We start from the raw sequence: 12,922 nt of genomic DNA, 5'->3' as shown, positions 1-12,922 counted from the left end.
TAATGCTGTTTTAAACACAATAAAATGTTACGGTCAGGCAAATGCACCAGTGTGTACACGTTAACAGGAAAGGCGCATTCAACTACAGGTCACATAAAAAAGAGTTGAGGAGATCAAAAAAATACAGCGTCATAGAAATTACTCCAGAAATATCAGTAGCATATTTTTACACCCAGCTATACAATGTGTGACAGAAAAAAAAATGCACAGCAGGCAGCTGGGAATGTGAACTATAACTACTACAAAACAGACAAAAGCGAAATCTCAGCGCTACACGATCTTAACACATGCTGGGTTACGACTACAAAGCAACAAAGACCTTGCACCATGCATGCTGGCCTGTCAGCCTCTGAAAATCCCCCGACAAAAATGGGGAGACGTAAAGTACTAACAAGTGTAAAGTTCATCGTCCACACCCGATACAGGGAAGGAGAGATGTTAGGGCAGCACTAGTCCATACAAAGGGCTTTAAAAAAATGTATCAATCAATGTAATACAAACAGTCATTCAAGTCTTTACACAAAAGAATGATTAGATAGCCGTTCTATAAAAGTCCTGATCTGTGTTTAGAAGAGCACATCTTCATTTTTAATGAGCACCTCCACCACCTGTCTCTGGTGGCGGATGTCATTGAGTGATGTCATGGCGTCCAGGTTTGGTGCGCGCATGAGGGTGGGTCCAAAAATGATGGCGAGGTTCTCTGCGTTCATCAGGTTGAATTTCTCATTCTGTGTCACCCTGCGGATATGTATGAAAAGAAGAATAAGTATAAAAAAAGTTGGAAAAATAGACTAATTCAGTTTAAGGGACTGGATGAAAATGAGTTTTGTGGTGAGGGGCACTGGAAAGCAAGTTTCTATTTCCTTTTTGAGCAAAGCACTGCCCACTGTTTCTAATATTAGACCTCCCCCTTTTTTAAATCACTCTGCCCACAAAATCTCAAAATAATGTAACACTTTTAAATGGTATTTAGCCACCCAGAATTTAGCCACCCAGAATTAAAAGTGTGCAATGTGTGTTCTCCAATTTAACCCCCAAAATAAAGAAAACAATACATAATCATCCCCCTCTTCTAGAACCCGTTCCTCCTTTCCACACAGTCCTTTAGCTCTTTGCATTGCTCACCTTTTTAAGTGCGCCATGAGGTACTTTAAAGTTTCACTGTGTGATGACGGCAGTAAAGCGAGAGCCTCACTGAAAGCTTCCAGCTTCTTCTCTGGGTCTGTGAGCTCTGAACAGAAACAAAGTATGGTTAGAGAGGCCAGACTACACTCTCCGACCTCAGAGGACACAAGCAGAAATCAATGTGGTTATTTCCTGTGGGGTAATAAGAGCCATTAGTCTCTGAGAGGAAGTCTGAGGCTGCTTGAGATGGCTAATGCAGATTAACTTTGTGAATGTGTCCTTGACTGTTGTGTTTTGCAAATTAGGGGCACAATTTGAGTTAAATACTTGTTCATCTTATTCTAAGTCGGATGTATTTGAGTAATTCTGTTCCAAATGCAACTGAGGAAAATGGCCAATGAATGTTTTCCCTTTTCTCACTAATAACCATACAATCTGTGTAAGCAACATTTTAAATAACAGCAAAGGACTGTTGTTCTGCTGTCAGCACCCACACACATTAAAAATGACATGATGTGGAGTGCAGTTTAACACAAGAACCCTGCAAACTACAGAATGTATGCATTAAAAATGTATTTAAGGAATCAGTCTCGACAGAAATCAAACATTAGTATGTATTAGAAGTCCTTCATTTTGATTTCCTTACATACAGATGTTCCAGATTTGACACAATTAAGCCGATATATGTGTCTGTTATCTGGCATGTTCTGCAAATAAAGATCCAACTATTGTAGCTAATGTCTGTACTGTGTGACCACCTGAAGATAGCAACATGAAGCTTAACAGGGACTGTTTCCCATCTTTAACTGCAGAAGCATCCAACGCAGTAAAACAGGTGTGTTTCTGACTGTTGTGACTTACTTGCAGCCTCGATGAACCTGGGGTAAGCATCATATGAGATGATGGGAACAGGCAAATCCCTGAGGTAAAGTTTCAGTGCACCCGTGATGATATTGATGTCTTCATAGGCATCCACTGAGATGTCTGTCTTCTCGCCATCTGTGAGGATGTGTGATGGAATAAGGGAGACGAGAAGAAGTGAGTTCTCACACTGTAGAAACGGTTGACATCAACACTTTCACATCAGCATGTGAATTGAGGAGTAAAGAGATCGTGTTACTGTGGGTGGAAAGGGAAGAAAAACATCTTCTCTCGCTTTGTATTTTGCAAAGTAGCTGCTATCATCCGCCTGGCCTGTTTTATTCTGACTTTCCCTCAAGTTATGCATGCTTTCCAGAGCAGGCCATGGCCTACTTGTGCTGGCAGACTGAACATCACAGCAATGTGAGCTGGAGTGACACTCCGTCATGGATGATCTCCCACATGTGGATCTGATGAAGATTCTAGCCCACTGCTGCAGGTTTTTTTTCTTACAGTTAAGATTCACACTGCACTGGGCAAAGACAGGCTCATTCTCACTAAGTCTACTACTGAATCCCAAAACAGCGGAATTTTTTTGTTTTGTTATTTCTTATATGTTTGAGGTAGTGAGAGTACATCCATGCTTTGTATCCCCTGAGGTCTCCCTGTCTGTCAACACTCTGAAACCCTGTGTGAGAGGGACATGTCAGGATCGGATCTGCACTCCCAGATGGACAGTAATCCTCCACAAATGTGACACTTTCTCATTAATCTGAAGTGTCCTGTGTCTTATGTAAACATGTGAAAGCACGCTATGTCAGTCTTCATGTTATAGGCTGATGTAAATCAGTAAAGGAACCCATACCTTTGTCAAACGACATCTTGACTTCTTCCAACAAATCACTGAAGCCAGATATTCTGTAGAGGCCTTCAGACTTCAGTCCTTGAGGAACCAACATAATAACAATTTAAAAAAAAACACCTTTCAGACATTGTCAGGGCTTTCATGATTAATGTAGAATAAATTCACCAGCATATATCGCCTTGGGTAATTTAGGAAAGGCCGTTAAACACTGTTAAATATGCATAGGAAATTAAGGATAAAATGTCCACAATGTCACAAATAGAACAACATGGGCTCATGCCAATAGTTTTCTGCATCACTGGGCAAAATAATAAAGACATAAATCAAACTTAGCCACAGACATATATTAGAGGGCAGACAATGAGGGAGCAATGAGTTTCCTACATAGTTGAATGATTTAACTGAAATGCAATCAAATAAGGCAGCAGGAAACAGAATAATGTATTCCTCATTACATGTTCACAATTACCAGCACTCTTATCACTCCTCTCAGTCATTCCCCCCACCCGAAAACATTACCTCAGTTAGTAATGTAGGCAGTCATTAAGCACCTCAAACTAAGTAGTATATATTGTAGATTGCTTATTTAAAATGAGAGGAAAGCACCATGAATACAATAAACAGGATCCAAAAACTTAATTTCAAATGACATTTTAAAGGGATGATTTTCATGGGGACTCATGCGCAATGTCAACTAAATATGTTAAAAGTAATTAATTATTCATTAGTTTTAGCATTTCCTAAAAACACATATATTTAGACCAACTTTTGTTCAGTTAGGTTTCCTGACCTGACCGGACATGAGCTGGATTACCTCTCGAATAAGTGTTAAATGTTTTCATGGAAGCAAAGGAAGTTGGTAGAGGTTTGAATCTTATGAGGAATGGAATACCTATTTATTAAGTTTAATCACTACTGAATGCTTAATATTGAAATTGAAATGGTACTTAATTTATGGTTTTGAAAAACTTTGAAAACCATCCATCTGAATGTGGACATTTCCAGAGGGTAATTTATGCATTTTCCATCACTGTAAAATACTTGATGTTTATATTTTTTTGGTTTCACAGATAGACAATGTAAGTGTCCAATATCCAAGTGCCTCAGTTCAATTGGTTATGTCGGGATCTAAACACTAACACACATAACACACAGTTATGTCATGTCAAAAAATATTTTTAAAGAAGCCACAATATGTTTTACTCATGGATATAGATATTTCAATGTTATGAATTAGGCTGCATTTAAATATTAACATTAGGTTCGCAGTGGTGACTTCAATTATTACAGCCTTTCTTTGTTTGTTTGCAACATGTCAGCTATAATCCTTTTATAGAAAGCCTCCACTCAGCCAATTATTAGAGTCTACTTTTACAATCGTTATTCAATTAGTATATAAGCTAAACTGCATATTTACATCTTGGGAATAATTGTGTTATATTGAGGTACACAATGAAACACACACACACACGCACACACACACACACACACACACACACACAGACGTCCTAAACTGACCTCTAGACTCGATCTCTCGTATGCACATGTCCACCACCATGGGCCGCGCTGTGTTGTAAGCTTTCACCAGGGTCGTGAGGTCACAGCTGTAGACTTTACGGATGTGTCTCAGGTCTGGTTTGCAGTCGTTGGGCACCAGAGATGAACATTGTTTGTGGACGTTTAAACCGCAATCTACAGAAAGAGACATACAGCAGGTATAGTTCATGAATCAATGTAGCTTAAAAATAGTCAAAATGAAATGGAAAAAATTTGTCAATGAAAATACAAAAAGTCAAATAAATTATTTATTGTAGGTCAGTCATTATATCTCTAAACTGAGGACTAAAATGTAAATTTACATTCAACATCAGGATCATTTGGATTTGGTCGGCTGGTTGTGTGTATGATTTGGCTTGCAGAGGAGTGTTAATTCCCTTGATCAATATGTTTGCCCCCTCAATGTCACATGACCACTGGAGAGCTCCTCTCTTTCCACCGCACATAGCATAGAAGTCACCTTGAGCAACGGACTGATCCAAAGTCACCTCCAGAGGGCTATTTGTTTATTAAGAACAGTACAATAAAACAATGATTAACCACAATACAGTACATTAATCTAGGAAATGTTTATGTGTGTCTATTTTCAATTTATATGAAAGCATTTAATAGTAATTCAAACAACAGGAAAAATGCTATAGATAATCATCAATACTGGGAACATTCTCTTTTTCCTCCTATATGATATTTGTAGGCACAGGATGCACCACACTGGGTGTTCAAATGGCATATTAGTCATGATGTCAGTTTAAGTATCCCACATTGCGTTTTGTCTTCAGTCGCAGCGGATGGGCCCTGAGGCACAGCTGTTTCAGGGCAGGATTCACCTTGTCGGGAACAGAGGAGCCCGTGGAGAGCAGATGCAGAGAGAGACTGCAGCTCTGCTTTGTAACAGAGACGCATGGAGGGAATTAGAGGAACACTGAAAACGCTGTGGCCTGGAGGAGGGATAGTGAGCGCTACTGCTATGTGCTCTATTCTCTTCCAAATCCAAGCTCACACACAATGGCTGTGGAAGCAGCAATTGAGGCGCTGCAGGCTACACTAGACCTAGTTTCCCAGACTAAAATAGGGCAGCTCTTCAAACTCTTAGATCTCTTGAGCCGTCTCCAAGTACTAATAGGGTTTTTGACAAATGCTGTCTGCTTTTTTATTCCAAAAACATTTAAAAAATACAATTTTAATCCCTCCGAAATATTGCTACTTGTAAAAATACATCTGAGAGCAAAGAATCTATGCTTCTGGAGGATCACAGACAATATTGAGGTTAATATGGATCCCTGGAGAAAAGCCTGCATTTATATGCATTGATGCAGAAATGTAATTACTTTAAGAGATGATTCTCTTCAGGATATGAGACAGGCAGTGTAATAAAGGATGGCCTGTCATCAGACACAGGTCTGCCGTTGTCCATGTGAGCAAACTGGCGGCCATGGGTCCCAGGTGGGCCGGGTGAGGGTGAGAAAGAGGCCCAAGGGACGCTGGGAGGCAAGCGACAGGGGATGCTGCTTTACTGCACCGTCAGCTCCGTTTCCGTTGCTATGGAGAGGAGACTGCGGCTCCGTTTTGGCCAAAGGGCTCTGAGATAAGGTTTAATGGTGGCTGGTTGCTAATTTCTAATCAGCACACTATCACCATGTCGACCAGCAGAGTTACCAGTTAAAACTGGTTCCTTTGTGACTGGAACTGAAAACAAAATATACCACTGTATTTGTTGGATGGTCTGTTTCCTTTTTTTTTTTTTAAACCAAGTCAGTTAAATAGAGGTTGAGCTGCTTGACCTAGCTCTTCTGTTGAAGCCGCTGAATTTTAATGTGTGTGGAAACAGAGGTCCTTCCCCACGCTCCGAGCTCTGCTCCTCATTAAAGAGACATGCCAGCTTTGTTTTCCTTCATGGGCATGATGGGATGAGGCTGGGAGGCGTACTCTGATGAGGAAATGTGGCACAACAAGCACAAGCAGAGGCTGGCACGCGGCCAAAAACAGTTCACACATACAAAAAGAAAAGGGGGTGGGAGAAGATTTTTTTTGGTATGCAAATTTGAGGATCATGTGAGACTTCGCTGCCCTACATTCTGGTCGCTGTGGTCCAGAATGAAGAAATGGCAATATAAGAGTTCCAAGCACATGCACTTTTTTTATTTTTTGTTGTCAGCGTTCAAAGTCAGGACGTTAATAATTAAGGCCAGCGCTCCCACAGATTTGTGTGACATACTTTGTTTCATCAATAAAACATCAAAGACACACATCAGACTATATTATAGCACGATTCTGGGATGTGAAACGAATTCCAACAACAGCTACAGTGAAACAGAAGTCAGAGCATTTGACAAGCAAACAGGCAAATACAATAGAAGCATTTATCTCACAATAGCAACATGTGAATGTTACATGTATCACACAAAGTAAAGGAATATGAATTAAGGGTTGAACATTATTACAGATTGAAGGTGAATGTTTTAAAAAACAATGCTCACACTGTGGACCATATATGACGCAATGCATTTGGAAAAATACAAATATCTCAGCTTTAATCATATTATTATTGTCTGTTGCTGTAGAGCATACTGTTGTGTGTTCATTAGGTTATGATGGAGCACATGTTTATCCATTAAAGTCATGGAAATGGAAACACAGATGGCCTTTGTTAATATAATAAGTCAACTAAAAAACTATTGTATTATTTCGTATATATATTTCATTCACAAAGCAGAAGGTAGAAAAGTAGGTCAAAATAAGGTTTTAACGTAGTGTAATGTACACGCTACAATATAGAAAGCTCTCATTTCACTCTATTATACAACCACTAATCCACAAACCACTGTTGGGATAATCCAGCAGTTGCACTAATAACCAAGTAACCCATATACAGCAATGCCCCCTTTTGTACACCACGAATGTACCACAAAGGCAGTTTATATAAGACTCAGTAGCCTGAGAACTAGACGTACCTGCACATTTGACCCCCTGAGCCATCAGTCCCCACATGAAGCTGGCACAGTGTTCACACCAGTGAGGCCCTCGGAAGGTATGGACCTACAACAGAGAGGAGGACAGTGACAGACATTAGTAATGAAGTGCAATGAGAAGACAGTGGGGAGTTGCAGCCGCTTGCTTCATAGACACCATATCTCCTTCTTTAGACCTGTATGTGCTGCCACTTTAAATGAGGCGGAGGAGGATTGTTGTTCAAACCGACCATCATACTGACAATACTGAGGCTTTGTCATGACAGTAGGATTTTACTTTTCATCACAGTGAAGGTGCAAGATGTCAGGGAAACTTGTTATGGAAACAGTGGGAGGCCACCTTGCTGGTGAAAGAAAGGAAGTCCTAAAAATCCACAAGAGCCCATCCAATCAGGGAGGCCTCTGGGAGCCACAGTTCTCCCTGTTTTCCTATTAAGTCAACAGCAGACAAACAAACCACTTTGGTAAATAACTAAATTCTGAAAGGCATAACACGGTGCAGTTTGATCAATGTGTATTAACTGATTACCCGGAGAAAGTTATCTGACATTTCTTTTGATACTTTCAGAATCTTAGCACAACAACTTAACATGTCTCTTATCAATTTGTGCTGTTTCCATGATTATATAACTGTTCTTTGTTTGGTTTGATACATACTGCATCAGGTCTTTCTTTTTGGTTTACTGGCAAGAAAAACAGCTACATGCAGGCGGTGTAATTGATTTTGGAGGCAGAAGGTTATGAAAATGTAGGACTACAACTGCAGTTTATTTTGATAAATGTGACGTTTAACTACCAGGGAGCTTAATTTGGGAATGTTTGAAATTTAGAGACTTGTTTTAGCACACAGATGTTGTTCATACTCGCTTCATCATAAAATAACTCACATTGTGAGACCTTGAGTTGTGGGAGCTTTGATCACAGGAACTAATACAAATGTTAAAATGCAACACTAATTAATGCAGTATAAATAGATTGGTAAGCATTGGCTGTTTGAAAGCTTTGAAGATGATATTTCACCTACTGCTCCCATCCCATTAACCAGCCCAACTAGGAGTGTGAGCCTGAGCCAAATAGGGATACACTCCTCCACTGTTTCCCCTTTCCAGTGGCCTAATCTGTCCATCTGGAGCTCAAACTAACAGCAGTGGTCCACAGACCACCCAACAGATTTTTCTTTTGATAAAGGCTCACTGGACAGACCAAAACAGCTCTGTTTTTCATCCCCTCTCTCCCACTCTGTAACACTCCCCCCTCCTCCTCTCACAAGGGAGGCATGAGAAACATCCCGCTGGCCACACATGATGAAATTAAAGCAACGTTTTGGAGAGGCTGAACAGCTGATACAAGTTCTTTAAGTCTCACCTTGAAGTTGTGGACTTTCTCAGATTTGGGTGTCCGCTCGTTCTCCTTCAGCGTGGCTCTGCGAACCAGTGAGGTGAGCTGTGAATAGGCAAATAGTTTAAGTGGCTGCCAGAAAGTGGCTGGAGGTTTCTGTGGCCCCATCCTCATCCCAAGAGCTGCCACCAGAATATCCTCCTGACTGGCCTCTCGCTTGGCCTTCTGCACCAGGGACTTTTCTTCCTTGTGAACCTCGTAGGACTCTCTAGATGGCATTTTGGTGCTCCAGTCTCACTGGAAAAGTCCCAACAAACGTGTGATGCTCAGAGCAAGATTATATCAAATGATAATACTTGCATTGTCCCAATTAAATAGAGACATCACATACAAGGAATTGTTAATAAAAAAAGAGAGATCCTGAAAATATTTTAAAATAATCCAAAAGGTAAAAAAATGTGGTCCTTATTAAATCCTCTCACAGCAGTGACAGTAGATGAAGTGGAGCCTCTGTGATAGGAGTGCCAGGTTTTATACAAAAGAGGTGCAGCCCTGGGTGCTCATGTGGTTCTCTGGGAACGTGTATGCAGATGAGCTGGGTGGTTGTGCTAATCCTCTCCTCCCTGTGCAGAGCTGATATTCTCCGTGGAACAGAGACAGCACACTATTGTGTATGGATGCCGTCAGGGCAGGAGAGCGAGGGGGAGGAGTACAGGGGCGGACCCTGTAGTAGTCGCAGCAGATTAAATGGATCCCACCAGCCAATCACAGCATGGATACACCGGCTTTATAGTATCCACTACCCCGCCCCCACACAACCGTCTGCATCAGATATCCAAGCAGGGGACCTTGGGTAGGATGAAATGAGGGTGGGATGATAATGAGCAATGAATGAGTCATGCATCAAGAGTGGGCTGCTGCCTGCACAACTTACGACAGCAGTGGGCCGTTGGAGAGGAGCTATTTTCAAAATCATGTTGCCACAGAAACTGGTCATGGATGGGACCACGACGAGCACAAACACAAGAGCACCAAGCATGCAAGCAAAAAAAAAGGACTCATTGATTTGAATGCACGCTTTGATACAAAGTGATGCTCTAGCTTTCAAACCAAAGATACATTTCATTTTCAGCATTTATCATATGAACTACAAATGTAGAGGAAATCAAAATATATCAATGATGAATCAAAATGATGAAGAGGAAACCAAAATATTAAAAAAGAAAATATGTCTGTAAGAGCTTTGCTTTTAATCCTCCACAAATTGAATGTCTTTTGATGTTTTATTTCACATGTCTTTTGTGCATCATGGGAAGGACATTGAATTGCATAATATGCTATATCAATACATACAAATAAACAATTAAAACATCACCGTATAGGAATTAAACAATACATTTTAAATTGTTTGAAATCTTATCCAGTTTAATAATTTGTATGATGAATCAATATTCCCTGAAGCAGTAGCATACTGCATCTTATTACGTCAAGATAAAATATACAATAAAGAATTTAACAACATATGTCTGGAAGCTGGGAGCCTTTTCTCTCTTTGCAGTCCTTGTCTTAATGTTGGTTTCCTTGAGGTTTACACTGATGCAAGCGTTGTCTTGATTGCGTGCAAATTAAGTATCAAAATAGCATCAAGACATCTATGTGGGAGAAAGGATCCGCAACCTGTCTCAGTGATTCACACTGCAAGTCAAATGTGATTATGCTCCCACGGTTCAGAGTCTAATTCAGACTCAGCCGTTAAAGTGCAGCGTTCTCACCTTTTAACAGAGGGCATATGCAGGAAGTGACTGTTCAGACTCTTCTACGGAAATCAATGAGGACCCCCATGCCACCTCAGCAGAGAGGTATCAAAATGAGAGTATGAACAAAGGAGGGGAGCAAAAAAGGAGCCTTTGAAGATCAGTGCTTATGTGGAATGGCATCGCAAACTGTGGTGTATGACGAGGTTCAGATCACAACATGAAACACATGAAACAGAAGGCTTCCAGTGCAGCTCTCCTCTCTCGTGCTCATGGGAAACCCTCTGCTCGGGAGGGTACCTGGGAGTGCTCTAGATAAAAGACAGTAAGAGTCTTTTATATGCACCCGTTCATCCTCTCAGACCCTGTGCACTTTAGAGGGGTTTGCAGCATAATTGCGTTTCCTGCTGTTAAGTGCAGAATGAGAGTCTGACTCCCAGGATGTGGTTTACTTTGAATGCAGCTCTAATAGACACTGATTGATTTGCTTGTTTCCCAAACATGTCCAGAGATGGGACTCTTGAAGATGCATGTATATAGTACCGTATCTTTTCTCTCGTACGGATGTCCATCCGTGTCCAGCATGAAAAAGTGGGCTTCTCTGAATGTTTGGATCCATTTATTATTATTAATAATACAAATAATCAATTAAGTGATCTTTTCTGAAATTAGCAGATTACAGAGTTTATTGTTTGAAAGATAATTCTGTGATTGTGACCCTTTTACTGATCAGATTAGAAATAAAATGTGTTCCTTGCTTCTTGAATTATGTACATTAGATTTTTTTGAGAGGCAAGGGAGTGACTGAGTTTATCTTTTTTCCAGTTGTGTTCTGCCTTCCTGCATTGTCCCTGTACATCTTCAACAAAGAGAAGAAGGTTTCAGCTTCTTACACCTGAATGGAGCTATCGAATCTAAAATCTTGGTGAAGAAACTGTTAAAAGCACTGACAAGCTCCTCTACGGAGAGGCCAAACTGTTCACTGATATTAAAAGGTGTGTGTGTGTGATTCAGTAAAAGCATGAAAGAAGCAAAAACAGGGTGAATTCAATGGGCAACTCACTGTGGGGGGTTTGAAGGAGAGAAGTGTGGAACCTGGAAAAGCTCTACTTTATGATCAGAGAATGCAACATTAAGTTCACATCCTCCACACAGAAATCATGAGCTAGAGCACAAGGTCTATTGTCCTTTTGTCAAAATCAGAAGTATAATACGATTAGAAGTAAAAGAAGATCAGGGGCAACACATGTGGGTATTAAAATCCTTAAGAATATTAACTCTGTCATAATGTAACATAATGAAGGATAAAAGGATCTAGGATTTTTAGAAAAATGTAATCTTGCTATTACACTATTTGATTTTGATATACATGTAACCCCAAAACTGGCACAATCTCAAAATGTTCTTCTTTAAAACGTTATTTCTATATTTCTTCCATCTCTCTTGGAAGCCCTTAAGCTGTTAATGTGACTATTTCTGTGGGTTAGGATGGTTGTTACGTAAGGACATGTTCTTGTAATGCACTGCTGACCCAGCACCAACATAAAGACACATTAAGGGGACAGCAATGTTCACTCTCATGATCTGTAAGATTAGATTAGATTAGATTCAACTTTATTGTCATTGCACATGTACTAGTACAGAGCAACGAAATGCAGTTTGGCGTCCAACCAGAAGTGCAACAGAGAGTATAACAATAAATACAGATTAAAAAAATACAATACAGATGAAATTAACATTAAATAGTGCAGAATATAAACGGAGACTACTATAAATGGAAACTATGTGCAAATATTCAGTGCATATTTACTTGAGTGCAAACAGATTGTATGAAAGTATCAAAGTGACTGAAGTGCATGCTGTAAGCTCTCAGGGCTATGATTTTTATCTCTCACGTAACACTCGTTGTTTGAGATACATAACAGTTGTCTTCATCTTAATTCTTAAATCATAATTCATAACCAAAGCAAATAAAGAGATGCCGCTTAAGTGATGTGCAACGCTGAAAGGCTTCAGATTAATGTAAAAGGCGGCTGATCCACCAAACTCATCCTTGAGTAAAGCTTCATATCATAAAGTTACACAATGGTATATGACAGGAAACCACAGCATGATGGAGGGAGTGAGAGCCAATGTTAGAGTAAATAATCCAGAGGACTGATGTCGGAATGAGGGTGGCTGCACACTAAAGCTTTCAGTGTAGGCCATCCAACAAAGCAATTTGAATATTGTCCTGCATTGTAGGTCCTCACACTGTGACAAGAGTGGCTGTACTTTAACTATTGTGTTGCCATTTATAGTGATGCAAATAACACATAGCACATTCATTCTACAATCATCCATCATTGGACTTAAAGGTAAGAAGACAATGTGAATTATTGGCAAAGAAAGGCGACATATTGTTTGGCCACCAGCACCAGGAAATACCACATATGCATAAGATGCAGCTCAAA

The 12,922-nt window shown here is 40.2% G+C and overlaps 1 protein-coding gene across 5 annotated transcripts; it reads right to left on the bottom strand.

The window, feature by feature from the left end:
• Positions 1 to 448: 448 nt before the first annotated feature.
• chn1 (chimerin 1) lies at positions 449 to 8,994 on the bottom strand. 5 transcript variants are annotated; one of them, XM_034561941.1, is made up of 7 exons: positions 8,743 to 8,994; positions 7,360 to 7,444; positions 4,370 to 4,543; positions 2,852 to 2,929; positions 1,987 to 2,124; positions 1,126 to 1,231; positions 449 to 738 (listed from the first exon to the last, which is right to left on the bottom strand). In XM_034561941.1, the coding sequence occupies exons 1-7, from the start codon at positions 8,992 to 8,994 to the stop codon at positions 567 to 569; spliced, it is 1,005 nt and encodes a 334-aa protein (XP_034417832.1). In that variant the 3' UTR covers positions 449 to 566. The 5 variants fall into 5 exon arrangements, with proteins under 5 accessions (XP_034417832.1, XP_034417833.1, XP_034417834.1 ...); XM_034561942.1 differs by lacking the exon at positions 1,987 to 2,124; XM_034561943.1 differs by lacking the exon at positions 4,370 to 4,543.
• Positions 8,995 to 12,922: the final 3,928 nt, after the last annotated feature.

This window comes from Cyclopterus lumpus, chromosome 21 (assembly GCF_009769545.1).
Source record: "Cyclopterus lumpus isolate fCycLum1 chromosome 21, fCycLum1.pri, whole genome shotgun sequence".
Lineage (NCBI taxonomy): Eukaryota > Metazoa > Chordata > Actinopteri > Perciformes > Cyclopteridae > Cyclopterus > Cyclopterus lumpus.
The sequence above is the reverse complement of the archived record's forward strand: the minus strand, read 5'-3'. Positions and strand labels throughout refer to the sequence as shown.